This window comes from Dysidea avara, chromosome 14 (assembly GCF_963678975.1).
Source record: "Dysidea avara chromosome 14, odDysAvar1.4, whole genome shotgun sequence".
NCBI classification, from domain to species: Eukaryota; Metazoa; Porifera; class Demospongiae; order Dictyoceratida; family Dysideidae; genus Dysidea; species Dysidea avara.
In genome coordinates, this window is record NC_089285.1 from 11,019,889 (window position 1) to 11,044,799 (window position 24,911).

Consider the following 24,911-nt stretch of genomic DNA (forward strand, 5'->3'; position numbering starts at 1 on the left):
GCCATTCGTAACCGATCGTGAAAGGATTTCTACCCGTCGACTACTAGAGTGGAACAAGTGGCGCCCAACGTGGGGCTCGAAGCTAGATCTGATCATACCTGATTCTTAACCACAAACTCAGAATCCTTGGTGCCGGGCATTAACGGCACCCGTAAAGGTGAATATCATACTACTAGGCATTGTTTCGGGCTGTTTGCTCTGATAGGTGAATTAGAGGTGTACCGATATGGGTTTTTGGCATGTACCGATATCCGATATTGGTGCCACCAAAAGAGGCCGATAACCGATAGTCGATCCGATATTTGCATTATAGTTAATAGTGCACATTTACCTACCCTACAACAACATGTGCATGTATTCATTGCTATACTCTGTCTGTGGTGGTACACAGCTTGGGTTTCTATTGTGCAATCCAGACAATTAGGCACCCACAAACATTTTTATGTATACTCCCATGAAGCCTTATACGGATATTTCTGCATTCTAATGGTTTGTGAGAAAGCTGGTACTGTGACAGCAAGTTTCTTTGGTTATCCTGTGACCCTTCTTTTTATTACAAGGTAGCTACTCTATAACTGCTTCATTTATAAAGACTGTGTCTGTGATAAGCTTTCCAGCAACAGACAGTAGAATCGCGTGTATTAATATGGCTTCTCGTAGCGTAGCGCTTGTTTCAGAATGAACAATAAGCCACTGGCACTAAAGAGCCACATGAATAATGTAGAAAACCAATGCACAATCCGTTTATGTACAAACTATATAAATATCGGTAGCGATATCGGTCTTCCTGCTGTTCTGTACCGATACTGATATTGGTAAAAATTGCCATATTGGTGGCCGATATTATAGCCGATCCGATTATCGGTACACCTCTAAGGTGAATAGCTACCAAGTGCATCCCTGACTCGACGACGATGACCGATCCAGACGAGCGTACTACGCCTCAAGGCATTGGAGTGGAACGACTAAGAGCCATACGTGGTGGACACCGGGGAGTTGTCACTCGCTTGACCAAACAAATAGATGAGTTGCTAGCTGCCGAACTGGTAGGTGAGTGCGTTTCTAAACTTAATGTGTTGCTGCAACAATTGATTAATAAATTTGATAAGTTACAAGACATCGATCGCGATATTATAACTGTATGCAAGCTCGAAGAGATCGAGCGTGAGATGGAGGAGTGAAATAATGACCGCAAAGGTTTTAGATTACAAGAGAAAGGTTGAAGAAGCCCTATCAGTAGTCACGTCCAGATGAAGCCATACCACAACGATTGTCGAACCGACGCCATTGGCTTCAACCTCAAGCACCAAGGCTCGTTTACCCAAGATTACTCTTCCCAAGTTTCGAGGCAACGTTACGAACTGGACGTCGTTCTGGGAGTCATTTAATTCGGCTGTGCACGAAAATAACGAGATCTCAAAAATCGATAAGTTTAACTACTTGAATTCACTGCTCGAGGGACCAGCCAGTCGTACCATACAAGGTTTGAGCTTAACGGAAGCTAACTATGACTCCGCTGTTGAATTGTTACAAACGAGATTTGGTAATCCACAGCAAATTATCACCACACACATGGACGAATTACTGAAATTGCCTAACTGCGTAGGTGATAAGGCTTCATCATTAAGGCTTATTTATGATAAAATTACTGTTCATGTTCGAGGTTTATGTGCATTGGGGATTGACTCCAAACAATATGGCAGTCTTCTTATACCGGTCATTATGTCCAAGGTTCCTAATGACATTAGATTAAGAATGGCTCGTGAAAATCGGGGAGGAGTCTGGGACCTGGACAAACTCATGACAACCCTATTAGCAGAAGTGGAAGCTCGAGAAGCCAGTGAATCCACTAAGGTGACTTCTTCAAGACCACCTTCTTACCAGAGTGCTCCCAATTCACATTCAACCGCTAGTTCTTTGGTGGCTGGAGCTCAAGCAGTACAGTGTGTATATTGCCGTGGCAGCCATTACTCTGCTTCCTGCACTGATGTGAGGAGTATTAAAGAACGAAAGGAACTGTTGACTCGATCAGGCCGCTGTTTTAATTGTCTCAAGCCTAATCACCGAGCCAAAGACTGTGATCATGCACACAATTGTCGCCACTGCAATCGAAGGCATCATCAATCACTGTGTGAACTGCCGATGCGAAACAGTACTACCAACAATGACACAACTTCTGCAAACATGACTGTGTCCAATGTTGCCACCACTACAACTGATACCTCATCTCCAGTTACGACCACAAATGTTGCTAATGCTGATACAACTAAAAGGATTGTTCTTTTGCAGACTGCCAGAGTCATTGCTACTGATGAAACAGGAACCAAAAAAGAGAAGGTTCGACTTCTCTTTGATAACAGTAGCCAGAGATCCTACATAACTGATTCACTTAGGACTAAACTGAATCTCAAGCCACTGAAACAGGAATAACTTAATCTGAACACATTTGGGAACAGTGGGTTTAAATCACAGAGATGTGATGTCGTTAAGGTTTATTTGCAAAGGTCTGGAAGTTCAGAATCTGTGTGTATAGATGTGCTAAGCTTTCCTACTCTTTGCACACCAATATCAAGTGAAGTTGATTTGAGCCAATATCCATGTTTAAGTGAACTTGTGCTGGCCGACTATTCCAGGGAATCTTCCCACAACACCATTGATGTTCTTGTGGGTTCTGACTTTTATTGGGCCTTCGTTACAGGAGAAATCATAAAAACGGACAATGGACCAGTTGCCATCAGCAGTAAATTGGGTTGGCTACTCTCTGGACCATCAGATCATACTGTCAAGGATGCCATCACTCATACTCAATTGTCGATTGTTCAGAACATCGATTCCCCTTTCTCTGAATCTGAAGAGGACAGGTTACTCACTGCAGTTAAGAGGTTTTGGGAGGTAGAGTCAGTAGGAACACGTGAACAGGCTAAGATCAGTGATCATGACAGTAGTGAGCCCTTCTTGCAGAATCTTGCATTTAAGGAGGATCATTATGAAGTAAGTCTACCATGGACAAGAGATCCTCATGATGTACCCAATCATTTTTTGTTATGTATGGACCGTTTGAAGCAGCTACAACGAAAACTATTGAAGAAACCTGAAGTGATGAAAGAATATCAACAGGTGATTGATGGCCAGTTGGAAAAGGGTATTATAGAAGTTTGTAATCCGAGTGACACCTTAAGCCATCCCAACCAACATGATTATGTCCATTACATGCCTCATCATCCGGTCATCAGACAAGATCGAGCTACAACTAAGGTACGAGTAGTCTATGATGGTTCAGCCAAGTCTAAAGATGGTGGTTTTTCATTAAATGATTGTTTGCAGACTGGGCCAAATCTCATTCCAAAACTGTTCAATGTACTGGTGAAGTTCAGAAGCTATTCCATAGCTCTGACAGCTGATATAGAGAAAGCCTTTTCGATGGTCAGAATATCTGAGCATGACTGTGATTCTCTCCGATTTCTTTGGCTTAAATATCCCTTCAACGTGAATAGTGCGATTATTCATTATAGATTCACCCATCTGGTATTTGGATTACGGCCCTCACCAGCCATATTGGGGGCTGTAATCGCAAACCATGTTCAGAAATATCATGCTCGATATCTTAAGCTTGTTCACTCTTTGAATCAATCATTGTACGTTGATGACCTGGTTACAGGTGCTGATACTGTAGAATCTGGTTTGTCTATATATCATGCAGTTAAAGGACTGATGGCTGAAGGCAGCTTTAACCTTCGAAAATGGCATTCAAACTTACCTCAATTGATGGAGAAGATTAGTCAGTTTGAACAAGGTAATGAAAGAGATTCTCCAATGGCACAAACATTACCAACAGGTACTGAACCTGAATCTAAGATACTTGGGGTGGCTTGAAATATCCACAGTGATGAGCTCAGCTTCTGCTTAAGTGAGCTAGTACAGTATGCCACAAGTTTGCCTGTGACAAAACGATTTGTTCTACGCATTACTGCCAGTATTTTTGATCCCTTAGGGCTCTTGGCACCCTTTGTCATAAAGTTAAAGATGTTATTTCAGCAACTTTGTCAAGACCAATTACGGTGGGATGATAATCTTCAAGGTAAATTGTTACACAAATGGAAATCCATACTCGGGGAGCTTGAGCATCTTAAACAAGTTACCATGCCTAGATGTCTTTTCAAGGCCAAGCTAAAGCCTATTAAGGTTTCAAATTCATGGATTCAGTGATTCCTCTGAGCTAACATATGCTGCTGTTCTGTACATGAGGTCAATATATGATGATGGGAGTGTGGAAGTGAGAGTCATTGCAGCCAAGACCAAGGTAACTCCCTTGAAGAAGCAATCTATACCTCGACTAGAGCTACTTGGTGCGCTGACATTAGCCAGACTCAGCAATACAGTGCTACCGCTTCTCCCTAATCCAAAGGAACTTTATCTGTGGGTAGACTCTACGACTGTTTTGTATTGGATTCACAACAACAAGATTTGGAAGCAATATGTACAACACCGAGTTGAAGAAATCCGCCAACTTACATGTCGTGAGAGTTGGAGACATTGTCCAGGTTCAACTAATCCAGCAGATTTGCCATCCAGGGGAGTTGATGCGCAAGAGCTGTTAGTACAATCTTTGCGGTGGAAAGGCCCACCGTTTCTCCAATCTTTAGATACCCAGTGGCCAATGAATCCTGTACAGGAGATGAATGACGAGGTGCATACTGAGTTGGTAAAAAATCAGCTCCAGATTACATCATCACTTGTGAACACATCAGGAAATTCCCAGCTGAGTATTGAAGAAATAATTGATATCAATCGATACAGCAATTTAAACCGCTTGTTAAGAGCTGTAGTACATTTTATCAATCTGTGTAGATCACGGGGTAACACTCCTCCCACTTTCGCAGTGACAACCACAGAAATGAATGAGGCGGAAGCGTTGTGGATTAAGGCTGTGCAACATAAATCATTTTACATTGAATTTCGTTACCTTAAGGAGAGCTCATCTTCCCCACCATTGCGTGTGGAGCAATTCGGCTTATATTTGGATGATGGAATTATGAAGTGCACTCCAATCACTCAGATCACTCCCATCACTCCAATCACTCAGATCACTCCCTTCACCCCGATCAGTACAATCACTCCGATCATTCCAATCACTCAGATCACTCCAATCACTCAGATCACTCAGATCACTCCATCACTCAGATCACTCCAATCACCCCGATCACTCCAATCACTCAGATCACTCCAGTCACTCAGATCACTCAGATCACTCCCATCACTCCCTTCACCCCGATCACTCAGATCACTCCCATCACTACAATCACTCCGATCATTCCAATCACTCAGATCACTCCAATCACTCAGATCACTCCATCACCCCGATCACTCAGATCACTCCAATCACTCAGATCACTCCCATCACCCCGATCACTCAGATCACTCAGATCACTCCCATCACTCAGATCACTCCAATCACTCAGATCACTCCAATCACTCCCTTCACCCCGATCACTCAGATCACTCCAATCACTCAGATCACTCCCATCACTACAATCACTCCGATCATTCAATCACTCAGATCACTCCATCACTCAGATCACTCCAATCACCCAGATCACTCCAATCACTCAGATCACTCCAATCACTCAGATCACTCCAATCATCCCGATCACTCCACTCACTCAGATCACTCCAATCACTCAGATCACTCCAATCACCCCGATCATTCCAATCACTCAGATCACTCCCACCACTACAATCACTCCAATCATTCAATCACTCAGATCACTCCAATCACTTTAGATCACTCCATCACTCAGATCACTCCAATCACCCCGATCACTCCAATCACTCAGATCACTCCCACCACTACAATCACTCCAATCATTCAATCACTCAGATCACTCCAATCACTCAGATCACTCCATCACTCAGATCACTCCAAGCACTCAGATCACTCCAAGCACTCAGTTCACTCAGATCACTCCCATCACCCCGATCACTCAGATCACTTCAATCACTCCAATCACTCAGATCACTCCAATCACTCAGATCACTCCAATCATCCCGATCACTCCACTCACTCAGATCACTCAGATCACTCCAATCACCCCGATCACTCAGATCACTCCCACCACTACAATTACTCCAATCATTCAATCACTCAGATCACTCCAATCACTCAGATCACTCCAATCACTCAGATCACTCCAATCATCCCGATCACTCCACTCACTCAGATCACTCAGATCACTCCAATCACCCCGATCACTCAGATCACTCCCACCACTACAATCACTCCAATCATTCAATCACTCAGATCACTCCAATCACTCAGATCACTCCATCACTCAGATCACTCCAAGCACTCAGATCACTCCAAGCACTCAGTTCACTCAGATCACTCCCATCACCCCGATCACTCAGATCACTTCAATCACTCCGATCACTCCAATCACTCAGATCACTCCAATCACTCAGATCACTCCAATCACTCAGATCACTCCAATCATCCCGATCACTCCACTCACTCAGATCACTCAGATCACTCCAATCACCCCGATCACTCAGATCACTCCCTTCACCCCGATCACTCAGATCACTCCAATAACTCAGATCACTCCCATCACTACAATCACTCCGATCATTCAATCACTCAGATCACTCCAATCACTCAGATCACTCCTATCACCCTGATCACTCAGATCACTTCAATCACTCCGATCACTCCAATCACTCAGATCACTCCAATCACTCCAATCACTCAGATCACTCCAATCACCCCGATCACTCCAATCACCCCGATCACTCCAATCACCCCGATCACTCAGATCACTGCAATCACCCCGATCACTCAGATCACTGCAATCACCCCAATCACTCAGATCACTCCAATCACTCAGAATACTCCAATCACTCAGATCACTCCAATCACTCCAAACACTCAGATCACTGCAATCACCCCAATCACTCAGATAACTCCAATCACTCGGATCACTCGGATCACTCAGATCACTCCCATCACCCCGATCACTCCAATCACTCAGATCACTCCAATCACTCAGATCACTCCAATCACTCAGGTCACTCCAATCACTCAGATCACTGCAATCACCCCGATCACTCAGATCACTGCAATCACTCAGACCACTCCAATGAGTTAACCGCCTAATTGTGTAATGCTACGCATCATTTACAGTACAGTAGTACACAGTAATATCCTAACTACATGTTATGGAAACTTCCTCTCCCTAATGGTATGTTAAAGGAAGACAAAGGTAAGCCTGTGATGCATACATTGTAGGTAATGCCGTATGGCAAAATATACAAGTAGAGTTGAATTCAAGCCTGTAGCCTTAGTAATTGTCGAGTTCTGTGAAGGCAGGCTGGTAGTTAGTCTGTCAGTAAAAATTTACCCTATTTTTTATTTCATAACAAACATTGGAAGCGAATTTGGCTACTCTGAAGTCACTTTTGGAGTTGATCGTACCTACCCAATACTGCCAAGGTGTCATGAAGATATCAAGAGACTAGTTGTGGATAATAGATTTGGCAAGAAAATCCCAAAACCTTTGTGATTCCCAATACAGAGTTACTATTGCACTGTATGATACAGTACCTAAGAACCTTCTCTATAGTACATGTAATTGGTACACATTAATATCAGGAGCCCGTATACATGAACATTTAGCTCTACTGATAGGTTCTTTACACCACTGACCCATTGCAGCCTGGCCTGTTTAATGCCATGGAAATGTGGCATTGTTGATGTTTAATTACGCATTTGTGAAATTTCGGCGATAAGCCTGGTTTTGTCAGACCGGGTCACATTTTCGGAAACCATGCATTTGGGCACATGCAAAGTTTGTGGGAATGCTCAATTGAAAATTTTCAGCAATTTTTTAATTAATTTTTTTGCATATTAATTTTTTTCTGCATATTAATTTTTTAGGCTGTACACGTATACCCATATTGGCTACTTATATGCCAATGGGGCGCCCATATGCTATATGGGTCAGTTGTCAACTTGTGCATATCATTGCTAATATTATATCTACCTGATAATACCCTGCGACCCAAAATACCCTAAAGCTATAGAATCTCGTGTTATATTAAATCTAATCAAAAACAGCCAAGCTGTAAAAACGTGCGGTCCCTATAAAAGGCCAAAGTGAAAAAATTGCACAAATTCACATGAATTGTTGTTAAAATTTTTACCATTAACCTACCATCACAGCCATTTCTTGGCCGCCACCTTGGATTTCACATCTTGCACAAATTCACATGAATTGTTGTTGTTAAAATTTTTACCATTAACTTACCATCACAGCCATTTCTTGGCCACCACCTTGAATTTCACATCTTTTTTCACCACAGCCTTTTAGGGGCCGCACCTTTTTTTACAGCTTAGCTGTTTTTGATTAGATATCACTTCTTTTTGTATTTGTATACCCCAAACACCCCAAAGCCGGCCTATGGCCAGCTCTGGGGCTTTTTTAACCTATTCTTTTTCTTGAACACAGGAAGAATAAAACGCCAAAGCAGATTGTTAATACTTCAACTGTTTTTGATTTTATCAGCATATATTTGTTACATGTCTATTATTCCCTACTGCATAAGTTGTTCTCATCTGATCTCTCTACTAAGGGACTTGAAATGTAGCTGAACTCTTTACATGGTGATTTTCTTGTAGCTGAACTCTACACAGGATTCTCTCTAGAGGGTGAATAGTTTCTAACTGATCTCTTTACAGGGTGATTTGGTTGTAGCTGAACTCTCTACAGGATGATTTGTTTCTTCTGATCTCTCTACAGTGTGATTTGTTTGTAGTTGAACTGTCTACAGGGTGATTTGCTTGCAGCTGAACTCTCTACAGGGTGATTTGTTTGTAGCTGAATTCTCTACAGGATGACTTGTTTCTAGCTGATCTCTCTATAGGGTAACTTGTTTCTAGCTGAACTCTCTACAGAGTGGGTTCTTTGTAGCTGAACACTCTACAAGGTGAATTCTTCTAGTTGATCTCTCTATAGTGTGACTTTTGTCTTGCTGAACTCTCTACAGGGTGATTTGTTTGTATAAAAACTATCTACAGGATGATTTTTTATACCTGAACTTTCTACAGGGTGATTGGTTTGTAGCTGAACTCTCTACAGGGTGATCTGAACTCACTACAAGGGGTGGTTTGTTTGTAACTGATATCTCTGCAGGTAGATTTGTTTGTAAGTGAACTCTCTACAAGATGACTTGTTTGTAGCTGATTTCTATACCGGGTAATTTGTTTGTAGCTGAACTCTCTACAGGGTGATGTGTTTCTAGCTGATCTCTCTATACAGGGTGACTTTTTGTAGCTGAACTAGTCTCTACAAAGTGATTTGTTTCTAGCTGATCTCTCTACAGGGTGATATTTTTGTAGCCGAACCCCATACAGGGTGATTTGTTTGTAGCTGATCTCTCTACAGAGTGATTTGGTTGTAGCTAATCTCTCTACAGTGGGTGATTTGTTTGTAACTGAAACCTCTACAGGTTGATTTGTTTGTAGCTCAACTCTCTACAAGGTGACTTGTTTCTTGCTGATCTCTCTACAAGGTGACTTCCTCTAGCTGATCTCTCTACAGGTTGATTTGTTTGTAGCTGAACTCTCTACAAGTTGATTTTTTTGCAGCTGAACTCTCTAGGGTGATTTGTTTGTAACTGAACTCTCTACAAGGTGACTTGTTTCTAGCTGATCTCTCTACAAGATGACTTTCTTTAGCTGATCTCTCTACAAGGTGACTTGTATCCAGCTGAACTATCTACAGGATGATCTGTTAGTAACTGAAATCTCTACAGATGACTTGTTTCTAACTTGTTCTAACTGAACTCTGTACAGAGTGGGTTCTTTGTAGCTGAACTCTCTACAAGGTGACTTCTAGTCTAGCTGATCTCTCTATAGGGTGACCTGATCTCTCTGCAGGGTGGCTTTATCTAACTGAACTCTCTACAGGGTGATTTGTTTGTAGCTGAACTCTCTACAGGGTAATTTATTTGCAGCTGAACTCTATGCAGGGTGATCTGTTTGTAGCTGAACTCTCTACAGGATGGTTTCTTTGTAGCTGAACTCTCTACAAAGTGACTTGCTTCTAGCTGATCTCTCTAGATGGTGACTTCTTCTAGCTGAGGGTGAATTATATAGCTGAACTCTCTACAGGGTGATGTGTTCATAGCTGAACTGTCTACAGGGTGATTTGTTTGTAGCTGAAATCTCTTGTTTCAAACTGATCTCACTGTAGGGTAACTTGTTTGTAGCTGAACTCTCTACAAAATCTAGGATGGTTTCTTTGTGGCTGTACTCTTTATAGAGTGATTTGTAGCTGAACTCTATATAGGGTGATATGCTTGTACCTGAACTTTCTACAGGGTGATTTGCTAATAGCTGAATGCTCTACAGGGTGATTTGTTTGTAGTTGATCTCTCTATGGGGTTTCTTTGCAGCTGAGATCTCTACAGGGTGACGTCTCCTATAGTACGTTCGCGTTGAGCTGAACCCTCAAAAACGATTAATAACTTACGATTGCTACATCGCACGGGCCTCCTGTATTGCTCGATACATAGCGACTCCTGGGAAACAAAATCAAGTTGTAACACCAATGCTGCAAATATCAAACAATCTTACATCAGATGAAGTAAGCCCAGAAGAAGACTTGACCCGTTGCTGCTAGTGGAAGATTCATTAATACCACCATCGCCATCTTCACTATCACTGCTGATTTGGATGAGGAATTGCTCTAGAAGTTCTTCATTACCAAAGTTTCATCTAAATACACAACTGGTCTTCCTTCAGTTCTGTTGCACTTCGTTCGTCTTTAATATTTATGATGTTGATGGACTATGCAGGGCTGCTCATAGCATACCCTGCATATATGTGTAGTGACATTAAAGCACAAACAGTTTCAATGCTAACCTCTTGTCATTAATCGTCTTGTACTTAAATCCCATATCACTCAACACTCTTTAAAGCTATGTTCTACCTCCAGAGAAAACACCATCATTCTTAAGTTTGGCCTAAGATGGAGTACATGACAAAGTTCCAGGGTTCAAATTTTAACTTACCAAATCTTTGAGAGCGATAAATTTCCTTCCTTCCGTACAATGAATGGATCTTGTCTGATGGCACCTCGGTCAAAACTGTCTGCATCAACATGGACTCGTGAACATTTGTACCTGACGATTACAATTGACACAGGAAAAATTGTGCTACCGGGCGGTGCCCGTTCTACTGCATAACAAGTGCTATGAGGGCAATTAAGCCGTTATCTTTGTGGAATCCGCCATGTATACGAGACTGACTTCATCTGGCATACGTTCTTAGACATCCTACACGGACTTATCCGCATGTACAACCACCTAATTTACAGTATTAGCACTGCTCCAACACCCGCCTAAACGCCGCGTCTGTGAAGACCACCGCTTTCAATCCCCTTTCCGTAAACGCATATAGATCCACTTATTTAGTCCGGTAACTATACTTTAAAACGTTTACAACTGACACAAAACACAACATTGAGTACACATGCAAAAAAAATCATCCAGTTAGCAATCCACAATGATGAAACTTCATGATCACGAACTATGAAGACTGACAGTCTGCATAAAAATACAGTTCATACTCACTCCATGCTGCCAAGATTACCGACGATGTACGACAGTGAAGTATCCTATTTCAACTATCAATTTGTATCGACCCCTGTAACATTACAACTTAGAACACAAAAATACAGTTCACACTCACTTCGTGATGTACGTCTAAATTCTCTAATTTCAATAAACAAAAGTTATCACATATAGCTGTAACAATTATTATTAAAATAGAACATAAAATTAGTACTGTTCATGCTCACTTCAAAGACAGAAGATGTAGGGCAGTCATAACTCTTCAATTCCACAATCAAGTAGCCACATGCCTGTAACAATCACTATTAAAATAGAATACAAAAATACATTTTATACTCACTCCACGCTGCCAAGATGACGGAAGATGTACGACAGTGAAAAGTCTCTTATTTCAATGATCAAAAGTTATCACACTCTTGTAACAATGACTGTTAAAATACAGTACAAAAATACAGTTCATACTCACTCCATGCTGTCAAGATGACTGAAGACGTACGACAGTGAAAAGTCTCTTATTTCAATGATCAAAAGTTATCACCTTCCTGTAACAAACACTATTAAAATAGAATACCAAAAAACAGTTCATACTCACTCCATGCTGCCAAGATGACTAAAGATGTACAACAGTGAAGTCTCATATTTCAACGATCAAAAGTTATCACATTCCTGTAACAATGTGAATGACTATTAAAATTAGTGTTGTGAACCGGTATGGAAAAACCAGTTATTAACCGGTATTGTCTAGGTCAAGCCAATTATTGGCTAAGAAGCCTTTTAACCGGTTTTGCCCACCCACTTGGTAAACCATAAATTACCCCTGCTGACAAGTGTTAACATCACAACATAACCTCAAAGCATGTGTAAATATGTGTAAATATGTGCTTGTAATAGCTGTTACTGTAAGGCAGGATGTTGATGGTCACTTTGGTACCACCCTAAGGCTTCCAAAGGCATGTTTAGTGCCATAATGTTTGCTAATTTACAATCAGACAATAACCGGTCAATGTTCAATTATTCACCTTCCAATAACCGGTTTTTAGTAAACTATGCAGGTTCACAGCACTAATTAAAATAGAGTACAAAAATACAGTTCATACTCACTCCATGCTGCCAAGATGACTGAATATGCACGACAGTGAAAAGTTTCTTATTTCAATGATCATCTGTTATCACCTTCCTATAACAATCATTATTAAAATAGAATACAAAAATACATTTCTTACTCACTCCATGCTGTCAAGATGACAGAAGATGTACGACAGTGAAAAGTCTCCTATTTCAACGATCAAAGTTATCACACTCCGGTAACAATGACTATTAAGGGTGCTCTGTACAGTCCACCCACGCAACACGTTTCGCACCGTATCTCACAATTGGATTTAGCTATCAAATGGAACTTCTCTCCTAGAAATAAACTACCACCAGCGAACAGTTTGATCTCAGCTCCACTACTAAATTCACTGTAAAACCTGAGTTTCAGTTTTTCACTGCAAATTAAAACTAGTTCTACAGTTTACGCCCTAGCGACTTGATTCTTTCGTTGTACACTATACAAACTAACGAGCGTTTCTAATTTAGTCCTCTTGCTTCTCCATCTTCAAATACTTTCCCTCAACCTTGGCGTAGCAATTAACCTTCCTTCTTCACCTGTCTTCACCACTACGCCATTCCTCGCCAGAAGGTGCTATCAAAAAATGACAATCGCTCTTTTGTAGCAAAAATACTTGGGTAACTCATCATAAAGTTTCATGTCTGTCAAGTACAAAATGACGGAGGAGTTCTAATTGTAGTGAAATGGTGTAAATAATGGGGCGTGCGCACTTGCACACAAACCACAACCTATTGTTTCCTTAATTGCGTGACCGGAATAATAATCGGCCAATTGTGGAAAACACGGATATGGACCACAAAGAGCATAAAGAACGAAGCCAATAAGGAAACGGTACGTGTCTTATCATTGGTGAACAATTGATGCAGTGTAGTGGCTTTTAAAAAAGCCGTTGAAATTAGGCAAGGATGGCGGAAATCATTCCGTCGCCCCACCAGAGAAATATTGCCACAACATGCGACGCCATCGCTCCATTATCCGAGGAACAACTTTCAGAAGCTTGTCGAACTCTTCATAATTACTACAACTGTTGTAGGTGGACTGAAGATTACTGTAAGTGAGACGCGCCTCCTTCAAGCGTCTGGCCATCGCCGGCGTACAGTTTCCCATCCTGGATGTGTACTCTTTTGAAGAAGCCCAGTCTTCATGCATCCTCTTCCAAGATGACACTACTTCTCCTTTGCTACGAATGGTCAGCTGGGATAGCACTGACTGGAGTGTGGTGGCAGTGAAAAGCCTTACTGTAGCTCTTACATCGTCCATGGCGCGATGAGCTATGAATGTAAGTATTTATATAAGTGTTTCTGACACGTTTACTTTACCATTATATGTTTCACCAGGAAAAAATTTGGCATAAAGCTTCTCCAGCTTGAAGTATCTGCGTTCTTGTGCAGTCCATCCCTCAAAAATTGTGCTGCCATCTTTGCTGAGCTGGGAAGAGCAGAGACAAGCTAAATAAGATGTTTATTGACAACTCACCCGTTTGCAGTCATGAAGTGTGTCAGCAAATTGCCAATTGATAGAATTGAAAATGTTCATTTGCTCCCGCCGGTAGACTTCAGCCACCAAAATGACAAAGTCAAATACAAATCCGTTGTGAGCCACCAGGACTAGACAGCAAAATTAATAGTGATGGATATTATGATATTGCATATCTTACCAGGACGATATGATTCACCATGCTGCTCAGCTTCCTGTGCACAGTCCCGTATCCAGTTGACAAACCTTGGAAGCACTTCAGATAAAGGCTTTTGATTGTGGAGTGTGCTGGTATATATGCCACATAAATCTGAAACTATTGAGAGAAGGGTACCAAGTTATGTCGATACATTCAGATAATTTACCTTGCTTAGGGATACGTCTAGCAGTATAGCACAAACTAGAGAACTCATTGGTACTGACTGACACACCTTCTGGTACCACTACCTGTGCTGCCAACTCCACAATATGATCCTTATAAATGTGAAGTCCTGTTGTCTCACAGTCGAAAACAAATAGCAATGGCAGGCAGTTGGGATCACTGTTACAGTCAGCTCCATCAGAAACTGGATCATCATCATGAACAAATAAGCCATCATCATCTAAGTCATCATCGGAGCCATTGTTGTTCTCATCACCAGACTCATCATTGCCATTATCCAGTAAACTATCACCCTTATAGCTGGAAGTGCTAACACCTTTAGTCTTCAGAGTATCCATCCGGGCCTTCTCCATTTCATGGCGCTGGTTAGCCTTAGTCTTCAAGGAGCTCCTATAAGGTACAATATGAATTCTTTGTATGAATTCTTTGTAAAATAAATATATATATTTTAACCTGTACTTCCGGTACTCAGGTGTGCCTCTGCGTGTGTGCAGTCTCTGCCAGTTGACATGCTCCTTGAAGATAGCCGCCACTCCAGGAAAAGGTACATCCACCTCTATCATCCACAAACACAGCACTTTCCACAAGGGACCAAGATTCTGAAGAAAAAGCAGGTGCAGTATTTATTGTGTACACAATCCAATATAATTATACCATTACCTTATGACAGATTGCCATATTTGTCTTGCATATGTAGTGTGAATGATGAAGGTCCACCTTCTTTCCACGATACTTGAGGGCAAGTCCATGGAACCCCTCGATGCTATTAGTGGTCATCCTTCCTTGTGGAGTGATGTACTCCTGGGGTCGCTTGGCCATTTCTTGAAGGAGATGTAAAAAGGTATCCAACTGCTCCACACATTTCAGAGGCTTCTGAGTACTGTAGGGAGTGCCGTCCTCTGCTTCCTGAAACAAAGAAAAAATGGGAGTTTCTCATGTCGTACTGATATCTACCTTAGGATGGTATTTACACCACTCTGAGGAATGCTGATCCAGGCAGTAGTGACAGTGGAAGTTCAGCAGAGCCTCAGAAAATGCCTTGAGGGGATCATCTGATGTGAGTACATCAGGGCAAGCCATTATGTTCCGCAGGGACTTCTTTGCTCTGGTGATAAGCTGTTCTGTTACCCGGGCCTTACACTTCGGTACGCACTACATATATTTGACCATGTATGTGAATCAAGAGTAGTGAGGCTCTACAGTGGAACCTGTAATGAGGACATCTGAATGCTTGGTAATGTTCCCAAATAATTTGCTAACATGTAAAACTGACCTGAAAAATCAGGACACTTTTGGTTGGCCCCAAGGTGTCCCTAATATACATGTTCCACTGTACTACTGGTACTTATGGGTCCTACATGTAATTTACACTTTACATGGAATTATTTGCAAGCTAAATTAATTTCATGTTTAGAGAAGCGTGTTTGCCTCTGTACTTCCCAGTACTTGGTTTGCTGACCTTGCATTGAATAGCCTTTATTTTTACTAGGTCCCGGTGGAAGGTTTTGGCAGTGTAATTGCCACAATAAGTGATCCTTATTTCTGGGAACACATCCGTCACTATATTACAAGCCGAGGTATCATGGTCCATGACAATCTGGAGTATTTTAAATTCCTTCTCCTTAACTTCTTCCAGGATACATCGCAGCATATCTCCCTCAGCTCCAGCAGATGTCCCAGCCCAGTTTGCTCCTGAACCTCGTTTAGTCTGGTGGGCGTACCAAGCGATCTTATCACTGACAGTATCGTGAAGTGTTGCTGAAGAATTGTTTGAATGATGGCCTCGAGTGAGATAAAAGCCATCAAATGAGGCTATCCACTTAAATTTATCTCCACGATCTGAAACCATTTCACGAACTTGTGCACAAGAGTTGGCAAGCTCCTCAACATGCCCTCCCAGCCAACTGACAACTTTCATCCACTGCCTTTCAGACATTACCGGTAAGCCCATCACTCCTAAGGTGCCTTTGTATTCAGCATAATATTGTCCGTTCATCAGAAATGTCAGGACAGGGTAGTTCAAATCCCATGAAGGAGCAGGACCATGGTGACCACCAGCTGGGTGGATTGTGGGTGTGTGCATACCATCCATGGCAAAAACTGTGATGCTCTTCCCCTCTAGCAATGATTCAAAGTTCCACCCAGCTTTCTCTAGCTGAGTGACAACTTCGTCAATCAAACTCTCAGGAGAGTACTCAAGTGAATTGTCATCAATGGTAGCACCATCATTGTCACTAAATACAACAGGTAGCAGATTTGAATTAAGTTACAATATTGATTTACCTTCCAGCTTGGTCATCTGTATCTGTGCTGTCAGTGGCATCAGGAGATCTCAGAGTGGCTACAACAGAGCTAGTGCTGTTATCCCAAAAATCATCACTAGTAATATTTATGAGGTAAATATTGTGCCATGTCATAGTATTTTACCTGTCTGATAATTCACTATCTTCAGTCCTGGATATACTAGGAGAAGGCCATTCATTAGCTTCTTGACCAGACCCACTTGAATTGCTGCTTGTTCTCACTAGTGATATTTGGAGAGACTCCTTGTCAACACTGGATTCAGTAGGTGGTCTAGTCGAGACAGTGCTAGATGCTTGGCTGTTGGCAATAGGTGGTCTAGTCGAGACAGTGCTAGATGCTTAGATGCTTGGTGTTAGTGGCAGTAGAATTAATATATGTGACCGGATTTGCGAAAAGGTACCTTTTTCACACACAAATTTTGACCCATTTTTTGAAATTTAAAGCTTCATAATTTTTTAATCATGACAAATATTTGCTTGAAATTTTCCATGAATGTAGCTACAGTATCTGGCTACATTCTGACACTATGAGCAAGTTAATCAGTATAATGAGTCAAGTGTTACATCATTTTGTTTGCTGGTATGTCAAATGTGTGGAAAAGGTACCTTTTCGCAAATCCGGTCACATATAATGCTGCTTACTTTGTAGGTGTACCATCATGTTCAGTGACCGAGTTGCCTACTCCAGCAGTTGCTACTTTTTTTAAAAAAATATTGTATAAAATGTTTTTACTATGAACCAGTTATGCTGTATGGGTCATTCCATACCAAATCAACAAAAAAAAATCCGGACCCTTTTCAATTTTCATGAAATTTGGCACAAACGTGGCCCCTTTTAAGAAACTTTCTCACACCAAAATTTGGCCCATTTCATAAGTCTCCCTTTAAGTTATGACCACTCAAAGTTTCTGCTGAAAATTTTATTTTGCTTACATGTCTTCAATAAAATGGCCATAACTTTGCTTGTGATTGACGTAGAAACATCTGGTTTAAAGTTTTGAAATGCTTATTAAATTATCTTTCAGGTGATATATAATGTTTTATAATTGCTCAAAGGAAAAGGTCAAACCACAAAAATGTAGCCTTTTCCTTTGATCTTAATTTTCAAAAATATATATTCTTTGATTAAATTTATTTTTGGTTTACATGTTGCTCTAATACCCATCATTCACCACTGTGAGTTTAAAGTTGGGACCAATAGTAGATCATGAGTTATAAGTGTTAATGTGTAGCCTTGTAATCACTACTGTTTGTATGGTATTCTCAGTGTAATTTCCAATACCAATTGCAAGTTACCTTATATTAGTATGTCAAAAAACATTTTATGCATTAAAATAGTTAGGGTTGTATTGACAAGGGCTCAGTACACTGAAACCATACTAACAGAGCCACTTTTAAAGCTAAGAAAGTTGGAGCAATAATAAGGCTGCCTAATAAAAGAATCACTGATTATGTTTTTGCTGTAAGTTCAGTGTCCTATAAATAAAGGTGGTCTTATTATAGAGGTAGCTATATTTATAAGGGATTTACTGTACAACTAATGATATTCCAATGTATTCTTTCAATTTTACTTACTGTACAATAATATTCGGCCACAGATTATGATGATAGTTTCCAATCTTATACGCGTGTATAATGGATGCAAACGACATGCACAGTTATTCATACATATGTACATGTAAAGTGGAATCGAAATGTCATGTCTTAGTGATATCCAAAGCTTCTTGGTCTTAATACCTAGATAGCTGCTTCATATAGTTGCATTAGAGTAGAAATATTCTATTTTAAGTTGGCCCTTATAAAAAGGTGGCCGTTAAGGTAGCTGCTAAGATATGTTACACTGTATATCACTCTGAATCATACTCTGAAAGGGAATGCCTACTACTGCATGGCCACTTAAAGGCCACCTTTATATGTTTGAACCTATAAATAATGCCTTTGCTGGAAAAATGTACACTTCTAAAACCACTATGTATTGTCTTACTCATCAAATTAAAAATTTGATGGAATAGAGTGGAAAGTGGCCACCTGTATAGAAAGGCCACCACTCCAATAAGGCCAATTTTAAATTGTTGCTGTACACTTATGCAAATGTATTAAGCAGCTACCTACACATTAAGGCTCATAAATTTTGGCCCTAAGGTAACTGGCTTAAACTCCATACATCAGCTGTATCATGATAAAAATAGCAATGTAACTCATAATTTGATTCTACAATTGAGAATCATAGAATCATAGAAATGTTCCATAGAAATTACATTGTACAAAGATTCACTACAGCAATTGCACACTGATGCATATCTATAGCTTTAAGTGAAATACATCAACAATCGATTAAAGAAAGGGTCAACGCAACTAACTTCAAAGTTAAATCAGAGTGTTATAGTAAAAGTTGAGACTGAAACTGGTGCATATTGCATGACAGTCTCTACAATCATTCACATGGAAACTTGATACATTGATATCAGTACACAATTGAATTTTTGAAGGTATAAGTTGAAAAGACTGTTAATACTACATCAGTTGTTCATTATTACTTGTTAGAAAAGCTCTAGTAGATTACAATATTGAAACATTCATGCCTGTGTGAATGCAGCTACATAACATTGTTTTATTTGTAAGTGTTTCAAATTACAGTGGAACTTGTTTTAGCAGCCACCTGTAATGAAAGGCCACCTTTCTATTAAGGGCCAACTGTAAATTGTTCAAGTAAAAGATTTGTACACATCAAACTATATAAATAGCCACCTACATTATTAAGGCCAAAAAAAATTGGCCTTACTGGCTTAGACAGTTTCCACTATAGCTACATTTGTGTATCAAAATACGTACTTGCATATCAACAATCAGCATTAAATGCTAACAGTAGCAGTAGCAGTTACTGTAGCTAGTGAAAATCTCATCAAGTTCAATATTTCACTACTATATGATGAAATATTGAACTTGAATATTCGACTTGGTGTCATAATCAGAAACAATATATACAAGCTTGATAAGGGGTAAATTACTTGAATATATGTATTTAATTACAAGCTTTTACAGGGTTTTCTTACAAAACATAAACAAATTAACTTTACTTACAAACCAACAATGTATAAAATAATTGTGACGTACTATTATATAAAGTTACTTGCAATTCGTGTTGCATCTTTGCGTATTTGAACCATACAAACAACAGTGATTACAAGGCTACACATTAACACTTATAACTCATGATCTACTATTGGTCCCAACTTTAAACTCACAGTGATGAATGGTAGTTATTAGAGCAACATGTAAACCAAAAATATATTTAATTAAAGAATATATATTTTTGAAAATTAAGATCAAAGGAAAAAGCTACATTTTTGTGGTTTGACCTTTTCCTTTGAACAATTATAAAACATTATATATCACCTGAAAGAGAATTTAATAAGCATTTCAAAACTCTAAACCAGATGTTTCTACGTCAATCACAAGCAAAGTTATGGCCATTTTATTGAAGACATGTAAGCAAAATAAAATTTTCAGCAGAAACTTTGAGTGGTCATAACTTAAAGGGAGACCTATGAAATGAGCCAAATTTTGGTGTGAGGAAGTTTCTTGAAAGGGGCCATGTTTGTGCCAAATTTCACGAAAATCGAAAGGGGTCTGGATTTTTTTTTGTTGATTTGGTATGGAATGACCCGTATTGCTTACCATTACTGTTTTTACTGTTGTATGGCTTTGGCTTCTTCGCATGCGGTAAGCTGTTTGCCCACGAATGACACCGTTTCTTTGGCGGTGGCATGTTGAAATACGCGCTAAAACCAAACTAACAGCTGCTATGAAGCCACAGACAAATTAAGTAATTAATGGTAGCCATAACAATCTCATTAGCGCAAGCCATATGACAGCTAGCCGTGCGGACTACGCGAACTGTACAGAGCACCCTTAAAGTAGAGTACAAAAATAAAGTTCACATACTCACTCCATGCTGCCAGGATGACAAGATGTACCACAGTGAAAAGTCTCTTATTTCAACGATCAAAAGTCATCACCTTCCTGTAACAATCACTGTTAAAATAGAATACCAAAAAACAGTTCATACTCACTCCATGCTGCCAAGATGACTGAAGATGTATGACAGTGAAAACTCTCTTATTTCAACGATCAAAAGTTATCAACTTCCTGTAACAATGACTATTAAAATAGAATACAAAAATACTCACTCCATGCTACCAAGATGACAGAAGACGTACAATGAAAAGCCTCCTATTTCAACAATCAAAATCACTCCATGCTGCCAAGATGATCGAAGATGTACTTCAGTGAAAAGTCTCCTATTTCAACAATCAAGTTATCACACCCCTGTGACAATCACAAATAAATTAGAATACAATATATACATTTTGCACTTACATTCTGATGACAAGTAGACACAAGACAAAACAGTCTAATGTGGCCAAATCCAATAGTCACAATCCTGTAACAACCATGAATAAAGTAAAATACAAATCACTAGAGCCTCTACAAATCACTACATTTATGGTGCCAATGAACGAAGGATTAAGTATGACAAAATACCATAACAATATCTGAAACGACACGACCTGTTACAACACAATCACCAGAATGAGACATGACACAACAACAACAGTCTCAAACGACATGACCAACTAAAGCACAATCGCCAGAATGAGATGACACAACAACAATGACAACAACAGACAGTCTCAAACAACATGACCAGCTAAAGCATGGTCGCCAGAATGAGATGTCACAACACAATGACAACAACAAACAGTCTCAAACAACATGACCATCTAAAGCACGATTGCCATAATGAAATGACACAACAATTACAACAAAAGTCTCAGACGACACGACCAGCTAAAGCACGGTCACCAGAATGAGATGTCACAACAACAGTGACAGCAACAGTCTCAAATGACATGACCAGCTAAAGCATGGTCGCCAGAATGAGATGTCACAACACAATGACAACAACAAACAGTCTCAAACAACATGACCAGCTAAAGCACGATTGCCATAATGAAATGACACAACAATTACAACAAAAGTCTCAAACGACACTACCAGCTAAAGCACGGTCACCAGAATGAGATGTCACAACAACAGTGACAGCAACAGTCTCAAATGACATGACCAGCTAAAGCATAGTCGCCAGAATGAGATGACACAATAACAATTACAACAACAAACAGTCTCAAACGACATGACCAGCTAAAGCATGATCGCCAGTATGAGATGACACAACAACAATGACAACAATAAACTGTCTCAAACGACATGACCAGCTAAAGCACGGAAACCAGAATGAGATGTCACAACACAATGACAACAACAAACAGTCTCAAACGACATGACCTGCTAAAGCACGATCGCCATAATGAAATGACACAACAATTACAACAACAGTCTCAAACGACATGGCCAGCTAAAGCACAGTCATCAGAATGAGATGACACAATAACAATTATAACAACAAACAGTCTCGAACGACATGACGAGCTAAAGCATGGTCGCCAGAATGAGATGACACAACAATGACAACAACAAACAGTCTCAAACGATATGACCAGCTAAAGCACAGTCACCAGAATGAGATACACAACAACAATGACAGCAACAAACAGTCTCAAACGACATGACCAGCTAAAGCACGATCGCCAGAATGAGATGACACAACAACAATGACAACAACAAACAGTCTCAAACGACATGACCAGCTAAAGCACGGTCACCAGAATGAGATGACACAATAACAATTATAACAACAAACAGTCTCGAACGACATGACGAGCTAAAGCATGGTCGCCAGAATGAGATGACACAACAATGACAACAACAAACAGTCTCAAACGATATGACCAGCTAAAGCACAGTCACCAGAATGAGATACACAACAACAATGACAGCAACAAACAGTCTCAAACGACATGACCAGCTAAAGCACGATCGCCAGAATGAGATGACACAACAACAATGACAACAACAAACAGTCTCAAACGACATGACCAGCTAAAGCACGGTCACCAGAATGAGATACACAACAACAATGACAGGAACAAACAGTCTCAAACGACATGACCAGCTAAAGCATGATCACCAGAATGAGATGACACAACAACAATGACAACAACAAACAGTCTCAAACGACATGGCCAACTAAAGCACGATTGCCAGAATGAGATAACATAACAATGACAACAAACAGTACAACAATTGCAACAACAGTCTCAAACAACATGACCAGCTAAAGCAAGGCCAGAATGAAACATGACAACCACAAGGCAGGTATACAGCAATAAGTACCTTTCTTGTTTCTTCTCCATTCCCACAAGCTAAATGTTATCGGGCTTTAGTCTACAAAATGCACCAAATAAACCTAATTATTGCACACTATTAGCTCCTACTATTAGATTACAAATATATGAACAGTGCTAATCTAAGTACATGGTTAAAGACGACTATACCTAAAGTAAAACACCAGATTGTTCGGCACAGCTGCTGCGTGACAAGCATAACACGAAACATGCACAGGATGGAAGGCATTAATTGCAATCAATAAGCACAGGCGCTTATCACTAGCTAAGAATTATACGAGCAATTATATTCTCTACTGTAGCACACACGACCATTGGGATCAGCGGTCTCTTCAATTATCCATACGTATTATGGTTAAATGCGTAGGCCAGCTCACCTTCGAATGAGCACCTTCACTTCTTACCCGCTGTTCCAGTTCGCTTAATTTTACATTGTCTGCTGGCGTTAAACCTGATAATCTTTAACTGTTGATGTTGAGGAAATTTGAGTGATTCTTTCGAATATTCCTAATTCATTTCCTACGCGGACATCATGCCCGGATATCCGTGCACTGCACCATATGACTGGATGCATGAACGGAATCTTTTTTTTGTTCGTGCTAGCAGTAACTCGATCCGAGCAATTACGTGTTGACACCGCCACCAATATACACCTGGTATTCTGTGCAGTACACATTATGAAGCACGATTTTTCCTGTGAGCGGGCTTGTGCAAAGTGCCTTTTGTACCTTTTTCTTGGCATAGATAAACCACTTTTCTTGCGGTGCACCATTCTAACTCTTACAATGGATGTCCTTGAAATCCCTGCGTGGCATAATGTATGCCAAAACCCAGCAAAGAAGGCATTACATACAATACCGGTGGCCTTCCAGATTCTCTCCATGATGTTGATAGAAATTTTACATTTCTTTGCTTCTTGCTTAAAGTACTCCCATAGTTTCATAAGTAGATACTTCGTTTGGCTGTTTAACTTCTTTCCAAGAGGGTTTCGTTCCGCCCTCGCTGACGGTGCACTGGACGCCATATCCTCAACAATTAAGTGTGCGCCCGTAACATACGCTTACAAATAAATGCGTCATGAACATTATGTTTAAAGCCTTTGATCTTGTATGGTTTCTTAATCAACAACCCAGGATTCAGCTCAACGCAAACGTACTATAGCTCTTTTTCCTGACTTCTCTGCCTGGAGTAATGTTGGAATTCGTTTGTCATACAAGGATACGTTCGTAGGAGTTATCAACCTGGAAAGTGATGGTGATTTAAGGGTAGCTAAGTAGCTAGCATGAATCATATAGCTATAGTACAGACTATATAGCTACTATCCAAAATGCTTGATATTATAATATTAATTGAATTTAATGAAGGTCTAGAGTACACTGCAGTCATGTAAGGAGAAACCAAACATAAGTTTTCAGAACCATTTATGTTGAAGAGAGACTACAAAAGCCATACCCATGCACTGCACAATCAACGTCTGCTAGTAAAGTTTGAAAGAAAAGTTTAGATTCAAAGCTTAGTAGTGCTAGTAGATCTAAGGTATAGAGGCTACAGTGGTTTGTAACATGCATAGCCAATGTTGTGTTATCTTGATCTTGACTATTATAGAAGACATTCTAAAGAGTGGAGGTCAAAGATGATAATGATCAGCCATATATCGATGAGACTGACAAAGCTATTAAGTGTTCCTGCATGGTACAAGGATT

General features: G+C 40.2%; 2 protein-coding genes across 2 annotated transcripts in view; one reads left to right on the forward strand and one right to left on the reverse strand.

Annotated features, from left to right (window-relative positions):
- Nucleotides 1–2,449: 2,449 nt before the first annotated feature.
- The window catches only part of LOC136244226 (uncharacterized), a 144,367-nt gene continuing 121,905 nt past the window's right edge, over nt 2,450–24,911 (forward strand). The window contains exon 1 of the mRNA XM_066035784.1: nt 2,450–4,182. Coding sequence (XP_065891856.1) covers nt 3,049–3,873 — 825 coding nt within the window. The 5' untranslated portion in view covers nt 2,450–3,048 and the 3' untranslated portion in view covers nt 3,874–4,182. The remainder of the gene's footprint in view (nt 4,183–24,911) is intronic.
- LOC136244085 (uncharacterized) lies at nt 11,464–24,232 on the reverse strand. The gene is made up of 28 exons (XM_066035604.1): nt 24,039–24,232; nt 22,095–22,179; nt 21,951–22,031; nt 21,874–21,894; nt 21,741–21,821; nt 21,604–21,684; nt 21,517–21,537; nt 21,446–21,471; nt 21,281–21,344; nt 21,156–21,229; nt 17,025–17,216; nt 16,881–16,976; nt 16,057–16,831; nt 15,552–15,749; nt 15,258–15,503; nt 15,051–15,196; nt 14,581–14,987; nt 14,397–14,531; nt 14,216–14,346; nt 14,059–14,167; nt 12,856–14,010; nt 12,730–12,805; nt 12,221–12,294; nt 12,095–12,170; nt 11,969–12,043; nt 11,856–11,918; nt 11,747–11,802; nt 11,464–11,701 (listed from the first exon to the last, which is right to left on the reverse strand). Exons 1-21 carry the CDS (start codon nt 24,230–24,232, stop codon nt 13,655–13,657), a joined length of 3,519 nt encoding a protein of 1,172 aa, XP_065891676.1. The 3' UTR covers nt 11,464–11,701; nt 11,747–11,802; nt 11,856–11,918; nt 11,969–12,043; nt 12,095–12,170; nt 12,221–12,294; nt 12,730–12,805; nt 12,856–13,654.

What these genes read in the sequence shown, in the direction of transcription:
- LOC136244085 (XM_066035604.1), bottom strand. Translation starts at nt 24,232, where the DNA reads ATGGCGTCCAGTGCACCGTCAGCGAGGGCGGAACGAAACCCTCTTGGA. An exon ending in TGGTCATGTCGTTTGAGACT is followed by an intron (nt 21,472 to 21,516) that starts GTTGTTGTTGTG and finishes GTGTTGTAACAG; the next exon opens with GTCGTGTCGTTTCAGATATT. An exon ending in TAAAGGCTATTCAATGCAAG is followed by an intron (nt 15,750 to 16,056) that starts GTCAGCAAACCA and finishes AAATATATGTAG; the next exon opens with TGCGTACCGAAGTGTAAGGC.